This window comes from Punica granatum, chromosome 4 (genome assembly GCF_007655135.1).
Source record: "Punica granatum isolate Tunisia-2019 chromosome 4, ASM765513v2, whole genome shotgun sequence".
In the NCBI taxonomy this organism is placed as follows: domain Eukaryota; kingdom Viridiplantae; phylum Streptophyta; class Magnoliopsida; order Myrtales; family Lythraceae; genus Punica; species Punica granatum.
In genome coordinates, this window is record NC_045130.1 from 39453216 (window position 1) to 39467369 (window position 14154).

The 14154-nt window shown below is 43.3% G+C and overlaps 5 protein-coding genes and 1 pseudogene across 5 annotated transcripts; 1 reads left to right on the forward strand and 5 right to left on the reverse strand.

Annotated features, from left to right (window-relative positions):
• Positions 1-965: 965 nt before the first annotated feature.
• On the forward strand, positions 966-4438 carry LOC116203749 (alpha-L-fucosidase 1-like). Its single transcript, XM_031535646.1, has 3 exons — positions 966-1664; positions 2487-2726; positions 3535-4438. The coding sequence occupies exons 1-3, from the start codon at positions 1108-1110 to the stop codon at positions 4238-4240; spliced, it is 1503 nt and encodes a 500-aa protein (XP_031391506.1). The 5' UTR covers positions 966-1107; the 3' UTR covers positions 4241-4438.
• A 290-nt stretch (positions 4439-4728) lies between these two features.
• On the reverse strand, positions 4729-6654 carry LOC116203751 (annotated as a pseudogene).
• LOC116204419 (cytochrome P450 704C1-like) lies at positions 4823-5367 on the reverse strand. The gene is made up of 2 exons (XM_031536490.1): positions 5104-5367; positions 4823-5005 (listed from the first exon to the last, which is right to left on the reverse strand). The coding sequence occupies exons 1-2, from the start codon at positions 5365-5367 to the stop codon at positions 4823-4825; spliced, it is 447 nt and encodes a 148-aa protein (XP_031392350.1).
• A 161-nt stretch (positions 6655-6815) lies between the features above and the next one.
• LOC116203746 (pentatricopeptide repeat-containing protein At5g66520-like) lies at positions 6816-8913 on the reverse strand. The gene has a single exon (XM_031535641.1). It carries the CDS (start codon positions 8878-8880, stop codon positions 7267-7269), a length of 1614 nt encoding a protein of 537 aa, XP_031391501.1. The 5' UTR covers positions 8881-8913; the 3' UTR covers positions 6816-7266.
• Positions 8914-9010: 97 nt separating this feature from the next.
• LOC116203747 lies at positions 9011-11366 on the reverse strand. Its single transcript, XM_031535644.1, has 4 exons — positions 10584-11366; positions 9788-10132; positions 9506-9654; positions 9011-9414 (listed from the first exon to the last, which is right to left on the reverse strand). The coding sequence occupies exons 1-4, from the start codon at positions 11151-11153 to the stop codon at positions 9165-9167; spliced, it is 1314 nt and encodes a 437-aa protein (XP_031391504.1). The 5' UTR covers positions 11154-11366; the 3' UTR covers positions 9011-9164.
• A 373-nt stretch (positions 11367-11739) lies between these two features.
• Positions 11740-13527, reverse strand: LOC116203750 (embryo-specific protein ATS3B-like). The gene is made up of 3 exons (XM_031535647.1): positions 13327-13527; positions 13111-13218; positions 11740-12226 (listed from the first exon to the last, which is right to left on the reverse strand). The coding sequence occupies exons 1-3, from the start codon at positions 13438-13440 to the stop codon at positions 11900-11902; spliced, it is 549 nt and encodes a 182-aa protein (XP_031391507.1). The 5' UTR covers positions 13441-13527; the 3' UTR covers positions 11740-11899.
• Positions 13528-14154: the final 627 nt, after the last annotated feature.

The window sequence follows — 14154 nt, forward strand, 5'->3', positions numbered from 1 at the left end:
TTTCATTTCTATTGAATCTCTCGAACTTGCTTGATTAATTTTAGTGTAAGAATGTGCACCCATAATTTGTTGAGATATCCCATCACTGATTTCTTCGTCCAATAATATCGTCTCTTCCCACAATTGAATGTTGTTGGTTGGATTTAACGCGAGTCTCAACGGTACTCAAATCTCTAATATTGGTATCAAAATGCATTATTGCTAGCTAGCTAAGTTTAGCTCAAATAAAATATTCCAAACACGTGTTATTATTATTTTTTTCTTAGTCATTTTAGGAAAGAGATTATTTAGTGAGGTAACGAGGTATCTTTCTACAATAATCAGGCAAACTCCCAAAATTGCTTTCGCTTTTTGCTGGAATTCTTTCAAACGTTGAGATAAAAGTGGCTGCAGAACAGCTTCAGCGATATCAAACAACCCGTGAATTGCTGAGACATAAAAATAAAACAAGAACAATAATGGAAGCAAGACAAGAACAATCGTACACCAATTAATTGATCACCGCAAGAATAATAATCCACCCCACATGCATATATACTTGTGGAATAACTACTGTAAGTAAAATATTCACTTCCCCCTTCAGCGAAGAAAAAGAAAAAAATCAACTTTGATGTAAAAAAAAAAACACTTCATGATGAAGATCAAATCATGCTCTAAAAGCGAAAAATAAATCCTTAAGAATAAGCTGCGAGCGCCTCTTATTATCTTATATGTAAAATATTCACTTTCATATATCTTGTTTCTTTTTTCAATTATTATAAATTCTTAATACGTTATAAAAATATTCACTTTCTATATTTCTCGTTTCTTTTTTTAATTATTATAAATTCTTAATACCTTATAAAAATATTCACTTTTCATATTTCTCATTTCTCTCTCTCTCTCTCTTTTTTTAATTATCATCAAGACAAGACCTGTGTATCAATACATTATACATATTTTCTCTTTTGGCTCTTATTTCTCGGAGAATCTCCCACCTTCATTTTCTGCTTTCTTACCCACTCTTATCTCATCACCTATATATCTTCCCTTTTGCAAGGGAAACCCCTATATGCAGGAAAGAAAATAGAGCCCGTAGCGTAGTACCAGAAAAGAAGAACCCTACTCATGATTCAATATTCACATTTGGGATGCTCCTTTTTGTATCTCCTCACGTCCATTAGCCTCTTCGGAATATCAGCCATTGCATGGAATAAGGAATCGACCCCGCCCCCGCTGCCTCTCCTCCCGCTCCCGACGTATTCCCAGCTAAAATGGCAGCAGAGGGAAATCATCATGTTCCTCCATTTCGGTGTCAACACCTTCACCGACTCCGAGTGGGGGACAGGCCAGGAGGACCCGAAGATCTTCAGACCGACAAGTCTCAACGCATCCCAGTGGGCTGCCACAGCCAAGGCTGCTGGGATATCACTCATGATCCTCACCGCAAAGCACCACGATGGGTTCTGCCTCTGGCCATCTAAGTACACGGACCACTCCGTGAGGAGCAGCCCTTGGAGGGGTGGTGGGGGTGATGTGGTGAAGGAGTTTGTGGCCGCAGCAAGCTCTCGAGGGATCGATGCCGGGTTGTATCTGTCGCCATGGGACCGGCATGATCGGAGATACGGTCGGGATCTGGAGTACAATGAGTACTACTTGGCCCAGTTGCAAGAGTTGCTTACCAAGTGAGTTTAGGAAAAACATCATATGATTCATATCCCTGTACTATCCTGTGCATTCACGTGAAAGTTTTTTTGGAAAACCGTCTCCATACATTGTTTTCCAATTCCCAAAGCGGTATTTGGTCGGAAAATATCTCCAAATTTTCTTTCCATCGGCTTTCTTTTCTTCCCATTTTGGTTTGTCGGTGAAACGTCTCATTTCATTCGAAAACAACCAAAATAAAAGAAAACAATATGACGACTTGGATCTTTTCCTCATTATCTGGGCATAGACGTAAGGAAAATTAGAGCTTTTTCTTCTTCTTCTTCTTCTTCTTCTTCTTCTTCTTCTTCTTTTTTGGGTGAATAGAGCCTCTTCTTTTTCTTCTTTTGTATTTTGTTTGCTTTAAGAAAAGGCAAGTTCGGGCGAGAAAGGGGCGTAAAGCTCTCGCTCGAAGCTAAGAGGTCCCATACACAATATTTTCGTTAACGGGACTTCTTTTGTTACTTTGCCAGTCTGGTGAGGTCTCGAATTCTCGACACGCAAGGTTTAATATTTTCTAGGTTATTTTTCTTCAAATAAAATTGCTTCCTAATGAGAAGACATATAATATAGTGATACACGCTCTTGTTTATGAAATATCTGTGTCTTTTTATTTTTCATTTACTGGGCTTATGCATCTCCTGTGTGTGTATACATATAATATTATTTCGCAATGTTTCATTACTTTAATTTCTCCTAACAAGTTTTGGTCCTTTCATAGTTACTTGAGAGTCATGGACAAGAACTTAACTATTGGCATACATATTTTTTTTTACAAATATCAACTAATTAAATCAAATTAGGTATGGGGGAGTGAGGGAGATATGGTTCGATGGGGCAAAGGGAGCGAATGCGACGAACATGACCTACTACTTCGATGAATGGTTTGCCATGGTGAGGGAACTGCAGAGTTCCATCAACATATTCTCCGATGCAGGCCCCGACGTCCGGTGGATCGGCAATGAGAACGGCTTTGCTGGGAGCACCTGCTGGGCAACCATCAACCGCACATCTCTGTCTATCGGAAATGCCAGCATAGTAGAGTAAGTATCGCCAGCATCATGAATTGCATGCATGGAATAAGATATATTACCCCAAGAGCATGCAATACTTATTCTAGTGGTTAACGCGACTACGAGCATATGATTGATTCTTCATCACATCACATGATTATGAAAATTCATTCACATACATTAGAAGTTTCTCGTAGCGTTTGCTCTGTTACTGCACTTCTATATCGAGTCGGTCTGCTTAATCTTATTAGTCAAAATTCACATTATTTCTATTTGTAATAATATTGACTAATTAATTATCAATCCTCACATGTGGCAGTAATTTAACGAATATACAATAACATTGTTTTGCACCAGAAATAATATACTAACACTAATTGTAATCATAAAGAGATCATATAATTACAGATATGGAACCACGTTTGTATCCATTCCTAATAAATAATAATTCTTTTAATTATTCCAAGCAAAAAAAAACTTTTTATTATAAAAATTTAGGGGCCGTAGCTGTGAAATTGAGAAGCTTTGCTTCGCTGAACCGTATATCTTATTGCATGGTGGCAGCTCAAAGTTGCTTTCCTAAGTTGTTGGCCAACTTGTACAAATGGCTTTGTAAATGTGTTGGATACTTTCCCAAAGTGGTAATGAAATCTTCATATTTATATATATTATTAAAATGAAATTGTTCTGACTATGAAATTGAGAATAATAATAATGATAATAACAAAGAAATTTGATGATAATTTTACTCCAGAGTGAATTTATACCCAGTCAGTTAGCAGTTTAATTAATATAGAGGAAGATTAATTACATCGGTTTTTCCGCATGCATAATGCAGCTATCTGAACACGGGGGATCCGAGGGGCACCGATTACTTGCCGGCAGAGTGCGACGTATCGATAAGGCCCGGCTGGTTCTGGCACAAGTCTCAGTCCCCGAAGAAGCTGACCCAACTCCTTGACATATACTATAAGTCCGTCGGCAGGAATTGCGTGCTCCTCCTTAACGTGCCCCCCAACACAACTGGCCTCATTTCCCAGTCAGATATCCACGCATTGACCCAACTCAGGTCCACGATCGATACCATATTCTCCGTCAACTTGGCGGCAGGCTGCTCCGTCAGGGCCAGCAGCCAGAGGGGGGTCGGTTTTGGGCCGGAGAACATCTTGGACGGAGACCATCTCTGGACATACTGGGCCCCTAAGGAGGATGTCAGAGGATCAGGACAAAGGCGTAACCAGGACCATTGCATCGAGATCAGGGCGGCTAGGGGAGGGCTGAGATTCAACGTGGTGAGGATCCAGGAGGCTGTGGGGCTAGGTCAGCGGATCAAGCGGCACGATGTGTACGTCGACGAGAAGCTGGTGGCTCGTGGGACGACGGTTGGGTACAAGCGGCTGCACAGGATCGAGGCCGGGGAGGTGCAGGGGAGTGTGGTGAGGATCAGAGTACTGGATTCGAGGGCCGTGCCTCTGATCTCTTCTGTGGGCCTGCATTTCGATCCTTTATGGGCTGCCCATATTAAGAATCAGTCGGTGACTTGAATGTCAAATGTCAACTTCGATTGGTACACTTTGAAATGTATATGAGATTGAGAACGAACTTATCTTGTCCATTCCTCTTTGGTTTTGTTGTTTTGACGATGATAATCACTGTAACGTACGACATGTATCGGGCCAGATAGTGAATGATTGTATTGTTGAATTATGAAAAAATACAATCACCACCATAGTGAATGTCCAGAATGGGGGCGTACGAACTCCGTCTTTACGTATCCCTTCCATTTCAAGATAAGGCCTTGCCTTTGTGAGCGGGCTACCAAGTAGTTATCAACAAGGAATCTTTAAAGGGCAAAGCACGCCAGAAAAGTGGCTTAAGACTTAGCAGCAAAGCGGCTGAGCTTTACTTTGCTTGAACGTTATGTCCTGCAGAGTTGCAGCCTCACCTTTGCCCACTGAATGCACGCTTAGATATCCTCGTCACGACACTGGACCGCCTAATCGAATTGTAGAATGCGTGTGCTCATGTGGAAGGTCCCATAACAAGACTTTAGCGTGCCACCACGATGGTAAAATCCATACCAAGTACATATAAAATAGTGCACCAATTGTAAGGGGACGTGAACCTTAGGACCTAGCAAGTGCATACAAGTGAAGGCCCTGGTCCATGTGAAGGGTGAACATGGTTCGATACTCGGCCTCTTTTGTCTCGTCCATGAGCCTGAACTCGAAGAAGTTCAGCAGTAGAGCAGCCAATATCTTCATTTGCATGTATGCCAACTCCTTGCCTAAGCAAATCCTCGGGCCAGCCTGAATCCAAAACACATATATATCATCGAGCGTATATCTCGAGGCAATTCAGCATGATAGCAAGGACAAGGAGCCTGTCATTTAAAAAACTGTCAAACAGTTAAATGAAATGCGGTGAATTTGTAAGGGCTCTCGGGTCGGAAATCTCCATTCTCGTTGAGCCACCTTTCAGGTCGAAATGTCTCTGCATCCTCTCCCCAAAGGGAAGTCATCCTTCCGACCGCATAAGCTATGTAGTTTAACCCGCCTCCCTTCTTCACTTTGGAGCCATGATATTGTCCTCCATCGAACTCTTTCTGTACTGCAAACTGAAAAGGGGAATAAACAATTTGAATTTTCATTCGGTCCATCAGAACCGACATAGGATCAACAACAATCAACTCTTATACACAATCACTTTTCGAACATGTTCTAGAGTGGAACTTTCTAATGGTAAGAGGATGAAGATACAGAATACCACAGGAACTGCCGGAAAAAGCCAGAGGGTTTCTGTTATAGCAGCGTGGAGATACTGCATCTTGTCAAGAGCCTCTTCGGTTACCAATTGTGCAAACTCATATTGATATTTCCGTTTTGCATTTGTTCCCTCTTGCACAAAATCAACTGGAAGATGGAGTCGTCAATAATTTTGATGTTCCGCTTAAGAGAGGCTTCGAGGCCGATGTTGAGGAACGGTTTCACTTTCCACAGTGGATCAGCATATCGCCAGTAGACTATGACATTAGAGTCATCAAATGCCTTGGTAAATGTATTTCCAAAATCGTCTGACCCAGATAGAGTGTTCAGCTCAACCCTGAATCCCACCTTGAATATCGAGTCTAGGGTCAATCTCATCAACATATCCTTCAAAATTGTGGAAACTAGATAAAAGAAATGAATTCGTGTGGCAGACAATTCATCGAAATTCGAACTACTAGAACCTGCAAATCAATAGCTTGCATAGCTCCTGCAGCTTTGGAGACCTTCGAAACCAATCTTGAAGCATTACTAAGAAACACCTTATTGCTGTACTCTCTCGGGACTTTCGTGGAGAATTCATAGCTTGCGGGTTTCCTCTGGTGCCGTCACTTATCTCCATCCACAGCAAAAATCCCATCTCTGAAAAGATCTCTCATGATGCCATAATTGCACGCCCCCTGAAACATCTCATTGCATCCTTTCCTTAAGGGATCAGCGGCAAAGTCAACTAGTCTCAAAGAGATGGATAGTTTCAATTCCTTGGTATAGTTCGGGAAATTGGTTTTCAGAATGTACTCGACGTTTATGGGATCCACAGGTGTAGATTTCGCAGTGTGATGGCACAAAGAGCCGGTAAGTGCTGTACTTACGGGCGAGGGATGTCTGGTAATCGAAGAGCCTGTTGAAGTGAACGAGCTGACTGAAGACCGGACCGGCAACAGGGGCTTGGTTGTTCTCCTATCGTAATTCTCTCAGATACCTGAACAGAAAAGATGCTACGAAGGCCAAAACGAGAAAATGAAACGAACCAAGCACAACTAACACAGGCGTTTTCGCTAGGAATGTCCCTGCAAGGAGAACGATGACAGCAGAAAGAAGTAAAAGAGTGTCCATCAATACGAAATTTTGCCAGGAGTGCTTTGAGGAAAGTGACCAAGAATTGCTGATCGCTCTTAAGGATCGGTTCCAATATCAGCCATGATAACATTGCCTATTTGGAGCTATTAGCAGTTCTGTTTTCTCCCTTCTTGGCACTAAGCTGGAATCCTTATAGAGATAGGGACCCTTTACATTGTTTTGCACATCATTCCCTTGGATTAGTTACCGAAGAAAAGACAAATGTAAGCTGATAAGTTCCAACTCTTAAACGTTGCTCATTACTTACGAAGTCAAATATCTCAATTAAGAAATTACTCTAGAAGAAGAAGAAAAATAGAAATTGCAATTGCAGCCGGCTGCCCTTAACAACACAATAGGCAAATCCGCTTTTCCTGAAGAAAACGTTTGAAATCAGTTGTCAAGAGGAACGATATTCGGAAGCAACTGCATTGGCTTGAGATAACTCAGCACTAACTGGCCTTCTTGCGAGCAAGCACAAATTACTTCTAATGGTGGTGTTCTTATAGTTGATGATTGCTTTATGATACAATATGGAATTTTGTTATTGGAACTATTTACTTTGAAATTTTTTCGGCTAATTTAAGATACGAACCTCTGTAGTATGAGCACAAAGTACGATGAGCAGTCGGATCAGAAAAGAAACATCGGGAACTGTTGAAGGCTTTTGCATACCAACTGATGCCTCAGAGGAAGGCATGCGTGTTTTCTCCGATCTTCATTTCATCACCTAACCGATTCAAGAACCAGAATAGTTCCTCCATGATCATAGACTTGGCTGATCCTCGGACCGAGAATTCACGAACGATCCCATCGATTTCTATCATGCTACAACCTGGTACTTCTTTCTGTATTCCCCTTGCTCTCATGAGGGCTCGGATCCTCTTCACATCACCAATTCTACCTGCTCTCGCATATAAATCACATAAATTCGCATAGAATACATGATTTGCCGGTTCAATCTTGATCAAATGTTTTGCCACCCTTTCTCCTACATCCACGTTCCCATGCACCAGACAACCTCCAAGCAAGGCACCCCAAACAAAGACGTCGGGTTCCACTGGCATGGTCCCAATGAGCCCTTCTGCCTCCTTGAAGAGTCCCGCCCTGCTTAGTAGATCTACCATGCAAGCATAATGACGGACCTCCCGCTTTATTTTATAGATGCATCTCATTGCATCAAAGCACCACCGTCCTCTCTCAACAGACCCAGAATGGGCACACGCTGTGAGAAGCCCGACGAATGTCACGTGATTGGGCTTCAGACCAAGCGCTTGCATCTCCTCAAAAAACCTGAAAGCCTCCTCACATAGTCCATGGAGTGCAAACACTGATATCATAGCAGTCCATGCTAAATTATCCCTTACAGGCATCGCTCTGAAAATTTCCACTGCACGATCCACAGAGCCACATTTCCCATACATATCAATCAGGGCCGTGCCAATCACAAGGTCGCACTCTATCCCGGTCTTCCTCAAGAAATTGTGGACCCACTTCCCATGATCCAGTGCACCGAGCGAAGCACAGGCCGTGAGAATGCTTGCCATGGTGATCTTATCTGGCTTGACAGCTTCATATCCTGTCGTCTGCATTTCCTGGAAAAGTTGCAACGCCTCCCTGGGCCTTCCCCCCTGGACGAAACCTGTTATGATCGAGTTCCATGTGATAATGTTCCTCCCCTTCATTCTACCAAACAACTCAGACGCGGAATCAAGGTCCCCTGCTCTCAGATATCCAACAATTACCGAGTTCCATGAGACAACATCCCGCTCAGGCATTGCATCGAACACCTTTCGGGCACAATCCACAAACGCCCCATGTGATGAATACATTGAGATCATGTTGTTATTGACAAATATATCTTTGTCCAGTCCAAATTTCACGACATGACCATGAACAATCCTTCCACGGCTCGTATCACTCACATTGGCACGTTCCTTCAAAAGGAAGGGGAAAGTGAGGCAATCTGGTGCAATGCCCTCGAAAAGCATTCGCTTGTATAGACCAAGACCAAGAGACTGGTCTTCACCATCATCGGAACCATGTTTCGATGCAAAAGCTCGAATCATGATGTTGTAAGCACTCAGGTTCGGGTTTTTGATGGAGTTGAACACATTAGCGGCATAAGTCAGAGACTGCAAGCTCGAAAGTGCACCAACGAAGAGGAGCCGATTAACAAGGAAACCACGGTCGGATTCGGTGATGCTGAGGGACTTTACGAGTTGGGTGTGGATCTGTTTGAGTTCTCTGACGTTCTTGCAGTCATTGATGAGCTGCAGCAGAGCGCTTCTTGAGCTCATCTGTCTCAAAGCATTTCTGGGGCTGCAAGTCGGTTCCCAATCACACAAATGTTTCAGATGGAACAAGAATTTTTTTTTTTTTGCTGAATTAATGCCTCGAGAATTGATCAGAAGTTAACAGAAATTCGACTTCCATTCCAAAAATACGCTTTGAACTCAACGGGGAAAAGTGTTTATACAACAGAGAATCGGGAATGATGGTTATTACAGTTGCCAAAGCTCGAACTTGACTAGAAGAATCCCGATGAATGCAACGATTCTAGAAATACATAAGTTCCGCTAAGTTATAGGAACCCTTGGACTCCAAGGCCTGTTCTTACTTCTCTGTAAATGGTGAGAGCTTCTTCCATGACCTTTGCTTGAGACAGCAATTCGGCTCTCTTCTTCCCCGATGGGTGCGTCGATAGATAATTTTGCAGGGACGACTCTCCCCCGATTTTCCCTAACTTCTCGTACACTGTGGGGGCGATTCGAGGATCGTACCCAGCAGAAGCCATTAAAAGCAGCCCAATGTAGTCTGCTTCCATCTCCATCCTACAACCAAGAATTGCCCAACTTTTGCATCGAGAACCTTCAATCAATCTAGAAAAGAAAATGGAGCTATAATGGGAAAGAAAAGACATACCTCCGAGAAAAAGGCAGCCTTAGGAAAAGTGCCGACATCATATTGGCGAGATCAGGCGTAATGAACTGGTAGAGAATCAGCTGCATTACCGCAAACCACAGATTCTTTGTAATTTGTTCAGCTACATGTCTCGCGACAGCATGCCCGACCTACTTGTGGGCAAAGCAAACAAAAGATTTAGTTGATATTCACTTAACAATGGTAAAAATGAAGGGGGGAAAAAAATCCATACTTATCTACTTGGAATTAGTTCTTGTAACCAAGCAAAGCACAGAATATTACCTCGTGCCCGATAATTGTGGCTATCTCTGTATCAGTCCTGAAGTGCTTAAACAACCCAGTAAAGACTACAATCTTCCCTCCAGGTAGGCAGAAAGCATTCACCAAAGGATCATTCACCACCAAGACCTCCCAATTCAGGCCATCGAGGTGAGAGGTCGAGGAGTCGTGGCCCTTCTTCCTGCTCTCTTGGACCCACTTGTCATCAAGGATCTCGTCTTGCTTGTACCAGGATCCCTCCATCCCTCCATGTCCTTTCTCGGTAGTCAATGCAGCTAAAGTATCATTCTGTCCTGCCTCATAATCCAACCCGCTTTCTGCTGACGCGTAATCAACATCACTCCACACCTAAATGGCGCAGTAAGAATCTAACATCAATACAGCGCGGCAAAGGCAGAGAACAACTAATAAGGATTGCAAGATGACCATTGAAAATCTTATACAGAACTACAACATTGATCAAAGGACCCAAAGACAAAATCGAAGTGTGCATCTTCCGCTTCAGAAAACTGAATGAACCGGCAACTTATTAACTAGTGACTAGATAGTCGATACTATAGACTGGTACATAAATCATTGGTACTGATCCAAGACCGAAAACCAATGCTATGACGCCATTACGCTGCACTCAAGGCACAAGCTATAAAGCTGCAATTATGACCCATGCAGGTATCCATAGGCTTTCATAAACGTGGACAAGCAGAATACCAGTAGCTTATGAAATGGGGAATTCAAAGCAAAAAAACGATGCCTGAATGCTTTCTAAAATGAACGGAATGGAACTGAAACGTTGTTAAACCTGTTCATGCTTCAGAGCTCTCTGCAGGGACTGAATAATATCCTGGGAGATCAACCTGACCCGGACGCTATCCGGGTGGATGGCAGGCAAGATTTTGCCCTTGAAGCTGGCTTTCAACTGCTCGAACTGGACCTCCCCAAGCTTCTTCTCCATGGCTTTAGACATGAGCACTACATGCTTCCTCTTGGTGTACGGTACAGTCTCCGTTTTCCCGAAATACACGGTGATCACGACCCCGGAACCGACGAGCACCACGATAAGCACATTCCTCGGGTTCTCAAACCATCTCCTGGGGCCTCTCGGCCGGAAATGCCGGACCTTGTACTGGTCGACATAGTAGAACCTCTTCGCCCCGCATCCCAGGAACTGATTTGAGTTGAAGATGCCCAACCTGTGGGAAGTTAGAGAGGACAAGATCGGGACTTTAGGAGTATTGTGAGCCAAGATCGCAGGCCCCGGTCGGGGGATTCTTGAAATGGGCTGTGGGGCGGGAGTTCTTGCTGGAGCGAGCTTCGAGGTGAAGCAGCGGAAGGCGGTGAGTGCCAGCTGAGCTCTCTTGTGGGAAGCCATGGCTGTTGGGGTCCTCTGCAGGGGAAGATTATGTGTAGAAGGAGGAGAGACAGGTGATTCTTCTCGAACAAGAAATGGTGGAAGCCGGAAGTTGATCCATTGACCCACCAGCGAGAGAGATTCGGCGGTATGTCTGGTCTTGTCTAGAAAGAAATTGAACGAATTCAATGGAAGAGGGGGAAGGAGTTTTGTCCGCTTGAGTTGCAGTTGCAGAAGGCCACGGGTGGGGAGAGAGAGAGAGAGAGAGAGAGAGAGACGAATAACTCGGGCCCAAAACCATATCATGAAAATCCGGGCCGAATTCGATGAAGGTTCCGGACCGAGATCACTGAATCGGGCCAAAGCCCGGCCGGCATGAATGACGGAATGTCGAAGATGACCCAATGAGCTAAGCTTTTCTCCCGAGATTGTCTCGTTGGGTGAATTATCATCATCGTGTTCTTCGCAGAGGATCTACCTAGTGTCGGAAATAGAATAGTCTGAAACAACCATACGAACCGATTGCTACAAACGATTAACCTTGTTATGTTATAACTTCGTAGTTTTCTACGCCAACACGGAGTTCTTCACCTCGGGCACGTGCAAGTATAGGGAACTTCTGCATAATGAGAATCGTGCTCTTTACAATGGCATGTCCAAACGAAGTTCAGTTCATTAATCATTGTATTCTACAAAGATACACCGAATTTCAGAGCCAAGCTATTAAGAGATATTAATCAATTCAAGGATCAAATTCTATGGACAGACTACTGCCAGAAATACAAGGCAATACTAGCTAACAACCCATAGGCCAAGCTCACCCTGAATCTGGTCCCACTTGATGGAGCACCGCTGTTGCAGAGATTAAACCCATACCAGACTTCATTCGGAATGAAGGTGTTGTAAGAAAACGTAACAGCCTTCGAGTTGTGCCCGTAGATTGTCACACTACCGGGCTTCCAACCATCAGGCCCACTCTTGTATAGGTATACGTAGCATATCTGGTATGCGCATGGCCCGCGTATCTCGAACGTGTCCGAGGAACACCGCTCGAATGTTCTTGTTGATGGATCATCAATTCTCGGAGCATAAATCTGGCAAGAATTTGCAAAGTCTACAATAAAAATTCTACACCTTTGGTTCCATAGTTGTATACATAGCAGCTTGATTCCTTCAAATACTTACACGTCTAAATCTTCGAGATCAAAGAGCCTATCACGAGAAATATTTCCTACATCGCTTAAGTAAATGAAAACTTCTCCTATTGACATTCCTATCCAATGTAAACGAGAGGCATGACCATACTAAATTATCTAAGTTAGAACACCTCAAGGTCCTCAACTATGGAACAAGATAGCCCAAAACCAAACATATGCTACAGACCCAATACAATCCTCATGGTGCAGAATGAACTGTAACGACTCGTTCATTTATCAGATCCTATGGAGAGGTCACCTGAATACTAGAATTGGGATCTAACGAGCAAATTCTTCTGAATTTGTCTGTGGCCTACACCCACATGAGACGACATACAGAAGTCCAAATAACCGATATGCAAGCACGAGGAGTTTTCAAATTCACGCGATTCCATTGTATAGAGAATCTAATCTACGCAGACTATTCCTGCGAGCAAAAGGGGCTGTCAGATGCAATCTACAGTCACCCCATAAGGCCAGGTTTGGTATACACGGAGAAAAATAGAATGCAATCGCAATGGCCATATATAAATATAGAGGGAAGCTCAGGGCTGATCGTATTCACCTACGTACAGAGGAAACATCAAAGTTTCGATTCAATATGAGCCCCAGAAAGTAAAACCAAAATTTCAAGCATAAATGAACTCAAGAATCCTAACTAAGACATGCATCCAGCAGAGGAAATGACTCCTTGCAGCGCACACGACAGACAACGACGAAAGATCAGAATGGTAGCATAGCAGTTCAGAACAGGAAGGTGAAAGGAAGAAACATGAAAGAACCTGATTGCCATAAGCATCACCGAAGGCGATACTGATCTGGTCGCGAGTGTACGAGGGCGACGAGCAGCTTGTCGTAATTAACACCGAGTAAGAACAGCTGCCCACTTGCTGTTTTTTTTTTTATTCCCAATCAGAAGAAAAGAAAATCAATGACTCACCCGACCATGGATGTAACAGGATAACAGCTGATTGAAAAAACAGAATCGGATTGTGTACCTGAATATAGCTGAGATTGAAGGATTCCAGAGCATGAGGGTGCGTCAGCGACTCAGCTCCTGAGGCCAGGAACGCGATCGGAAAGGCAAATTGGAGGAGAAGGGCAATTTTCATCTTATCTTCCCGGGCGATTATTGTCCTTGTTCTTGGTTGGTCGCGTGAAGGCGTGGCTACGTGTTCGCTGACGACGAAAAGTCATCTCCAGTTTGGAAAGGCATTCATTAAGGATGATTGACGCGCGTGCCGACAAAAAACTTATTCGTGTTTCTCTTTATTGGGCTTGCTTTCCAGCACTGGGCCTGATCCAGCTGGCCCAGTATCAGAAGCCCATTTAGCCATCGCGTGATTCTTACGGCCCATAAAATAATTCCTATATAATTACTTTTTTTTTTTAATGAACACCATAGAAAATCACAGTAGAAGTCCAGTCCAGTAATACAAGCTACGCTGTTGTGCAGGTGATGCGATAGAAAGAGTATCCTCGTGAAAATTCACGGTAGCTCAAACTTGAATTTTTACCATGAGAGTTGAGTCGTTCAACCGTCAGACTAATTCTATTAGATTTATTAATAATCCCCAAATTATTGTCTGTTTTTTCTTTTTCTTTTTTTCTTCCTTTTGGTTACTTCTTTTTCAATGAGTCGCTAACGGCATCAAATGGTATGTATGGGCTAGAGATTTGTGATTTCATTTTTCATGCATTAAAGTACAAAAAGATAAAATGATTCGCCTCCCACTACTGTACTGAGCAGGACTGGAGGTATCAGACAACATAGACAGCATACCATAGTCTTTATATGAAGAGGAGGGACGGATCAATCCTCCTCA

Coding starts and splice junctions, on each gene's coding strand:
- LOC116203749 (XM_031535646.1), top strand. CDS start 1,108: ATGATTCAATATTCACATTTGGGATGCTCCTTTTTGTATCTCCTCACG. Junction 1,665..2,486: donor TTGCAAGAGTTGCTTACCAA/GTGAGTTTAGGA, acceptor AAATCAAATTAG/GTATGGGGGAGTGAGGGAGA. Junction 2,727..3,534: donor GGAAATGCCAGCATAGTAGA/GTAAGTATCGCC, acceptor TGCATAATGCAG/CTATCTGAACACGGGGGATC.
- LOC116203750 (XM_031535647.1), bottom strand. CDS start 13,440: ATGAAAATTGCCCTTCTCCTCCAATTTGCCTTTCCGATCGCGTTCCTG. Junction 13,219..13,326: donor TCAATCTCAGCTATATTCAG/GTACACAATCCG, acceptor AAAAAAAAACAG/CAAGTGGGCAGCTGTTCTTA. Junction 12,227..13,110: donor GTGATGCTTATGGCAATCAG/GTTCTTTCATGT, acceptor AATTCTTGCCAG/ATTTATGCTCCGAGAATTGA.
- LOC116203746 (XM_031535641.1), bottom strand. CDS start 8,880: ATGAGCTCAAGAAGCGCTCTGCTGCAGCTCATCAATGACTGCAAGAAC.
- LOC116203747 (XM_031535644.1), bottom strand. CDS start 11,153: ATGGCTTCCCACAAGAGAGCTCAGCTGGCACTCACCGCCTTCCGCTGC. Junction 10,133..10,583: donor GAGCTCTGAAGCATGAACAG/GTTTAACAACGT, acceptor TGCGCCATTTAG/GTGTGGAGTGATGTTGATTA. Junction 9,415..9,505: donor AGGCTGCCTTTTTCTCGGAG/GTATGTCTTTTC, acceptor TCTTGGTTGTAG/GATGGAGATGGAAGCAGACT.
- LOC116204419 (XM_031536490.1), bottom strand. CDS start 5,367: ATGTCGGTTCTGATGGACCGAATGAAAATTCAAATTGTTTATTCCCCT. Junction 5,006..5,103: donor TCACCGCATTTCATTTAACT/GTTTGACAGTTT, acceptor TTTTGGATTCAG/GCTGGCCCGAGGATTTGCTT.